General features: G+C 36.0%; 2 protein-coding genes across 5 annotated transcripts in view; one reads left to right on the top strand and one right to left on the bottom strand.

Annotated features, from left to right (window-relative positions):
- The window catches only part of LOC144964251 (advillin-like), a 52,775-nt gene extending 50,918 nt beyond the window's left edge, over positions 1-1,857 (top strand). For all 4 annotated transcript variants that reach the window (XM_078898305.1, XM_078898306.1, XM_078898309.1 and 1 more), the window contains one exon: positions 1-1,857. This exon is cut by the window's left edge and continues 785 nt beyond it. The gene's annotated coding sequence lies outside the window, so the exon portion shown is untranslated.
- Positions 1,858-5,241: 3,384 nt separating this feature from the next.
- Positions 5,242-7,500, bottom strand: part of LOC144963861 (advillin-like) — a 13,230-nt gene continuing 10,971 nt past the window's right edge. Inside the window, exon 12 of the mRNA XM_078897813.1 lies at positions 5,242-5,454. Coding sequence (XP_078753939.1) covers positions 5,242-5,454 — 213 coding nt within the window. The remainder of the gene's footprint in view (positions 5,455-7,500) is intronic.

Here is a 7,500-nt window from a genome sequence, read left to right as displayed (position 1 = left end):
CTGCCCTCATAATGTAAAAACTCTCAAACCTGGGACTTCGCGATGTCCCATGTTTTTGAGTTTTTACCATGATGAGGTCACTTAAATCGATCGATGTTTAAAGGACGAATTTTCTGGCCAATTTTTTAAAAATACGTGTCTTTCCATAGTGCGACAGCTAATTGGTTAAATTGTTCCTTGATCGAGGGTTTAATGTTTGGAAAAAGTGCCTTGTCCAAGGACAACGTGTTTGTCCATTCTATATAGTAAGGCTGTTAAAAAATGTATTGCGCTTGTTAATAAAACAAAATGGGGCAATTTGAATATGAATTTTCTTGAATGAACTTTGAGCCGCTTCCTATTTATTTCAGATAGCCTTTTGTTATAATATTGCAATAGTATATCAATATTATGTTTTGTCTTGTGAGGCTGTGTATTAACTCACTCAATCCTACAGAATTTTGCTACTTTTCAAAATTGGAAAAAAAAAGTATTAAAAATGAGCATGTACATAGATAGTTTTATTCAACTATCATTAACATGCAAAAACTAAAAACAGTAGCTCTGATACTACGCCTATAATTGGTCTCCGAAAAAATGTAATAAATAGGTATTGGGTAAAACTAACCCGGGTAAACTACGGATATAGTCGGTCTTAGGGTAGAGTGAGTTAATTCATTGTTGTACCATAAGAGTTAACTGTCTGATCCCTGATTACATATTGGTAAATTGGAGTCAGATAATTTGAGTAGCCGAATTTCAAAACGGACTAAGTCCCATTTTCATCATTCAAAGAAAACTGCAATTTCGTGTCATTTATTTAGTGACATAAAGAGGAAAATACTTGTCTTGTTTCCCTCATACCCTGAGTATTTTGAAACTTCAAATTTTCTCTAGTGATTCTATGGAGTCCAAAAGATAGCTTAAGGTTGTAAACTCATTTTCTATCAGGATGTGTTTTAGGACGTTTTGAATGTCATCTACTCATTTGCATGTTTATTGATTCTAACTAGAATAATTAACTAGATATAATTAAACGTCCGCTTTCTTCATTAAGATAACCGTAGACCCAAAGTATTGGCCAAACTATTTGGCAACAAAACTATTCATAACTTGACAAGGGAAATGTTTTTATAATCAAATCTTTTACAATCGAACATACCTATCTAACATATTTGTAAGTTTAATATTTTTTCTTTTGAGAAATGATATATTTTATATTGATATTTAAAAACTTGACTTATTCCATAGAAACCAACTAAGAATTATTCTTTACAGCCACTATCCTACACAAATTACAAACAAATCACTTTATAAAAATGCAATAAAACACCTCTTGCAATTCAAATTTCATTACACAATGGAGATTATTCGAACATTTATTTACTTAGATGAGACAAAAATATTCCAGCAAACAAAGCCATGAAAGCATACTTTACACGAACAGGTCAATACACATATCGAGACAGGCCAACAACAAACATTCACACAATAATATACATAGACTTTGAAGCGCCTCGCAAGTCCCTTGAAGTGGATTGAGTCCAATGGAGGGCATTCGTTAATAAAATCAGAGTAACTGCCGAGGCGTCCCAGTCGGTTGATTAGGAGGAGGGCGGCAATAAGTCGTCAAGATTGTTGATTAATTGCAAATGATGATTTAGTGAACCATAATAATATAATAATGTACTTTATTCATCCACTTTATTCATGATCATAAAAGCGCATTGTGATATTAATTATCCCTAAGATATGTTAATATTCTTATTCACTGTGATAATAAAATGGAATATCATTGTGTTATTATGATGATATAAAATGCTTCAAGATACGTATAAATTTACTGTTCAATAAAGTATAATCTGTTATAAGAAAAAATGTTTAGTGCTTTTCAAGTGTTTGTGTAAGTGTGTGTGTGTGTGTGTGTGTGTGTGTGTGTGTTTGAAAATCATTTTTGGCATTCGATGAACAAGAATATACTCCTCATATTCTAAGACCTGTTTTAGAAAAGTAAGTTTTAAAACGTTTTAGTATGAAAACCGTTTCAATAAATGATACTAATATACTCTAGTTTTTATTATGACTGTTGAAACAGAAAAGTTAGCGCTAGATTTCAAAGTCCATCTGCAATGCAATTTTATGAGCCAGTCTTTTAAATTCACCAGTAATAAGAGAATTAAATAAAGGGCTCTATCGAAATTCGATAACTATATATTTGAAGAAATCCTTGAGCGTTTATGTATGGCAACGCCCACCAAATGCGCTCAAAGCGCTTCACAGGGGGTCCCAATCCAACAACACTATAGGACGAGACATGACGCAAACATCAGTGACTTGCCACAACGCCTTCTTTGTCTTACGCTAACAAAATGTTCATAAAACCAAAAATCATTAATGATTAACTGAACCAATGTTCTCCAGCAAAAGATATCTAAATTTTTTTTCACTTTTTTAACTGCATGTCATATCATCGACACATCAAAATTACTCCTCACCTGTTAGACAAATAAACCTTCAATCAGAGACTTCTTTTGAGAAAGTCAGGGGTCATTTCAAACTATAGATTTACCTTGCCTTTGAAGTAAAAGTTTTCTGTCCAAAATGAAAAAGGGCGCATGTCTTTGTGTGGCAGATCTCTAAGTCCAATAAAACGGATTTGGAGCTTGCCGCTACCCTAAGGACGAGTACGCTAGTCAGTGGCAAAATACTTTCAAACAGATCTATCTGAGCAATCACTATTGGATTACAGAGGTGTTATAAGAATAAAATAAGAAAATATAAACCCATCAGCTGCACACATTCAGTTGAGCTTTTGGGACCCCTGCAACCTTTTAGGTAGCAGTGCAATGAGCAAAGACATCACCATTACCGAGTGGTGCCACATCTGTGGCATGCATTGGTGACCATTGCTCTCCAATCCTCCCTCTCCTCTAAATGTTTCTAAAAGTCGATGTTTTGTATCATTAATCTCTCCCGTTAACGCCCAAAGACCTGACACATTGCATGTAAGGTGTCTAGATCTACTTCTTTTCACTTCAATTTTTTTTTCACAACAAGCCCTCTAGATAATTCATCGGACAACTTAACCGCTTTTATAAACCAGGAGGACCCCTGAAGCAATACGTCATCTTGGACAGATCAAGGGATAGTGTGTAAACATTAACATTAACATTACTACCCCCCCCCCCCTTTATGTCTCTCTTTGTTTTGTTTGGGAAATGGGCATAAAAACACCATCCCTTGCATATTAGGCCTACAGAAAGCAATAATTTTCTTTTCTTTTTTTTTCTTTTTTTTTTTAAAAAATATCTTTTAGCTTTCTCTTGTGTTTTAGTTGACTTATTTTGGAAACCAATAAAAATGTATTTGTTTGTGCGTGCATGTTTTATATTTTAGTTTTTCTTACAACTTAAGTTTACATCTCTTTGGGATTGATAACAATAGAGAATTAATTGGAAGCACCAATTAAATGAAAGAAGACAGATAACGTGGACGTTTTGGGTCAATAGGACACGATCAATGAAACACTCAACACCGTGTTTTGTTGATAAACCTGAAACGTCCACATTATCTGTTCGTTCATTGTATTGAAGGTTCCATTTAATTTCCTACTGTTATTTATTTCTTCGAGCTTTAAGCAACAACTTCACTTTCAACAATATTGAATCAAGATCTCAAAAAATATCAAACGCATTTAGAAACAACAACCAAAGAACTGATTTCAACAACACAAGGAAACATCCAACTGCCTCAGCACCTTAACACACATGACAGTCTAAAGCTAATAACACTTGCACTAGACAGAGATGATGGATGCACATTGCTAACTATATACTAGAAACAGACTGACAAACTCGAAGTGACGCACACATTCACGACAAGCGTCCATAGAGACTGAGCAGACATATTTATTTATTTAAGCAATAACATTTTCATCACTTTGGGTAACATCTATTTAATTATTTATTTATCTATTTTACTTCCAAATAGAATATAATACACGTATGACTCATATGAGCAGTCATAAACTCTCAAACTCAATTTTGCAATGTTGAAAACCAGCATTTTCCAGTTCAAAGATTATGGACTCATCACACTCTCGTAAAGAATAAAACGCTTAACAGTACTTCAGATCCCCTCTTCCCCCCCCCCCCTCCCTCCCCCATTCCTATCAGTAGATAGTATTAGTATGAGATAAATTTTATTTTTTCATATCATACAGTTAAAGTCACCTTTTATTTGCTTTTTATACTAGAAATGAAGAGTTCACAACAGTAGTTAACGACTTTTTTTTAAAAAAGAAGAAAAAGAAATGAAGATTTTTTTCTTCTTCATAGTGGCCCAAAACCTCCTAACATCAAGATGATCAGAATACACAGTCCTTCAAAGTCTTGAGACCCATGGAGCCTGCGTTTATCTCAGTTTTGTAACGTTAATTGACTCTATCAACTGTTTGCCAACATTTAGTGAGGGTGCTAATCTACAACAAAGTACTTTCCGCCAGATCTTACAAACCCAGAAACCCAGTCACGTTTCGGTAGACGGAGAGGTCAGAAACCATCTCGACTGCGTTCACTCAGCTATCTGATCAGAATAGGTTGGACGAATATCCTGAATCACAAAGTCTTTAAAAAGAGTGATTCAGAAGAAGAATCATATAAAATAATTTCCATTCAGGATCAATAAAGTATATCTTATCTGCAGAAAAAATAGGAATGGATAAATCACATAAAAAGAAGTGGAAGACAAAATCGGCAGGGTGAAGGTTTGATTTCTCGTCACTAGAATTTTCTATCCTTTCACGCCCCCTCTCATGGGTACAGAACCCGGGAAGTTTCTCTGTGAGTAGTTAACTTGATTTATATAGTCAAGGACGACGATGATACTGACGAGTGGTGGCAAAATTATTCGCAGTAGCTCAATGACTTTGAAGTGATGATTGGTTGTGCTATTGTAGCAGTTTTAGTTTTAAATTTTTTTTTCGTTGATGACTCTTTTATTTGTTGCTGAAATGCAAACTGCGAACATGATCATGATATCCCCTAATACTGATTGGAAGCATTACAAACAACATTCACTCATTCACTCTTCAACGTTAAAGAAAATAATTAGTTGCCCCGGCTGCTGCGTTTTGCTCAAAAACAGAGATGTGCTCCTACTTATTTCTTATTTTAAAAATATAAATATCATCATGTTAAGTTTTAGCTCGTGAAATATTTTGAAATAAAATGGCATCATCAAGAGAAGGAAACCCTAAAGTGATTAATATGGTTGAAGATTTCGAGTCAGCTTTTCAGGTAAATAGACTGCCGTGAAGCTGAGTGTTTGCTTAGTCTTGGTCTCTGAATCGGAAAAGTCACTCGTCTCAACTTTTCCACTCAATTCCAAGCAAAGTCCAGCTACTTTCGTGACGATGTGGTCCCTGCCGAACGGAGTGATTTTACCGATGTTTTGATAGCCAGATGTTGAATGTTGCTGAAGAGAACTGTCAGCAATTTTTATTTAAGTAAACAGGACCAATTTTAGTGGCTATTTTTACAGTCCCGTAAAGATGGTTCTCGGGGCTATTTTTACAGTCCCGTAAAGATGGTTCTCGGGGCTATTTTTACAGTCCCGTAAAGACGGTTCTGGTGGCTATTTTTACGGCGTTGCGTTAATAGATTTATAAATGGTAACAGATTGGCTGAGTAGACGCCATTAGCTCTAAATCTAAAACTCTCACTCACTTCGTTCAGGTGCGGCTAGTTAGCAGCCTCTCTCTCTCTCTCTCTCTCTCTCTCTCTCTCTCTCTCTCTCTCTCTCTCTCTCTCTCTCTCTCTCCCTCCCTCTTTCTTTCATTCTTTCTCTATGTCTTTCTTTCTCTTTCTCTCTCTTCTCTCTTTCTTTTTACTTTCTCTTTTTCTCTATCTCTCTCCCTCTTTCTTTCTTTCATTCTTTCCCAATCTCTTTCTTTCTCTATTTCTCTCCCCCTCTCTCTCTCTCTCTCTCTCTCTCTCTCTCTCTCTCTCTCTCTCTCGGTCTTTCTACATTATTTCTTTGTTTCTCTCTCTCTCTCACTCTTTCTTTCACTCTTTCTCTATCCCTTTCTTTCGTTATTTATTTCTTTCCCTATCTCTCATTTTCTCTCTCTCTCTCCCTCTCTCTTTCTTTCATTCTTTCCCAATCTCTTTCTCTCTCTCTCACTCTCTTCTCTCTCTCTCACTCTCTTCTCTCTCTCTCACTCTCTTCTCTCTCTCTCTCTCTCTCTCTCTCTCTCTCTCTCTCTCTCTCTCTCTTTTTCCTTTCTCTTTTTCTCTATCTATCTCTTTCCCTAGTGATACCTCAAAGCCTAAGCAGAGGGGTCTGACCACAAGGTGAACACCGCTTTGGCGGAGAACAATAAAACAACCTCCTAACTGTGAAGGGAGGAGCAATAAAGCGACCACTCTTGTCTGGTCGGAACAAACACTGGGTCAATCGGTAAAGTAGTAGAAGCAACGCGATGGTGGGACCAAAGTAAAATGCCCTCTCCACCCCAATGAGGATCAGTCTTAGGCACCTCTATTCTTTTGGATCATGACCGCCCATGGTAGAGAATCATCATCATTATTTACTTTCTTTTTAAAAACAATATTATTCAAAAGAACAATATTTAAGCATGAGGTGTTTCGCAATGTGCATCTTTACCATGGACATCCACATGGGGGGGGGTAGTCATTTGTCCACAATATGGTTGGGAGGTAGGGGGGAGGGGGGGTTCTAAAATTATGGTCAAAATGTGTCCAATTGGTTTGTGAACGGCTTCTTTTCTGAAATTGGATTCAAACCCACTCTCACGTGAGAAGACTGCACCCTGAATGTTAGACGTCTACGTCTTATTGTCTAAATCGTTAGTCCTTCCTGACTGGTTATATTGGTAAAGTATAAACAAAAGCCAACCTGTAAAGTATTATATCTTGAGGGGTGTCGACTCAAGCAGGAACTAAATATACTTTCAGTGTTTGATAATAGATCTATATTATGTATGTTTGACAGAAAAAAAAAATCAAGACATACAACCTAACCTGCCCACTGATGATAGAAAACGGGCTGTTCTGTACTGCAAACATAACTTATGCAAAAAAAAAAAAAAAAATTATATGTAATAAAAATGACAGTACCGTAAAAATCGCTAAGAGAATTGACTTTACATTAATTGTTTGTTAATTTTAGTTTTAGCTTTAGACCTAAATATGTTAAATGAAATTAATTTTGCTTTCATTCACCGCCTCTAGATCTGTACATCTAAATATCGGGAGAAATGATATTTGAAGTTTTATGAATACTGCAAAAAGATGATAATCTATAACTATGCGGATAATTGAACAGAATCCAGTGACTTCTTATATATCAGTAGACAATGACAGAATCGCATCAACGCCGTAAAAATAGCCCCGAGAACCATCTTTACGGGACTGTAAAAATAGCCCCGAGAACCATCTTTACGGGACTGTAAAAATAGCCCGAGAACCATCTTTACGGGACTGTAAAAATAGCCACTGC

This window comes from Berghia stephanieae, chromosome 2 (assembly GCF_034508935.2).
Source record: "Berghia stephanieae isolate SIO BIC M18660-M18661 chromosome 2, UCSD_Bste_1.3, whole genome shotgun sequence".
NCBI lineage: Eukaryota > Metazoa > Mollusca > Gastropoda > Nudibranchia > Aeolidiidae > Berghia > Berghia stephanieae.
Note: the sequence above shows the minus strand (reverse complement) of the source record. Positions and strands in the feature narration are given on the sequence as shown.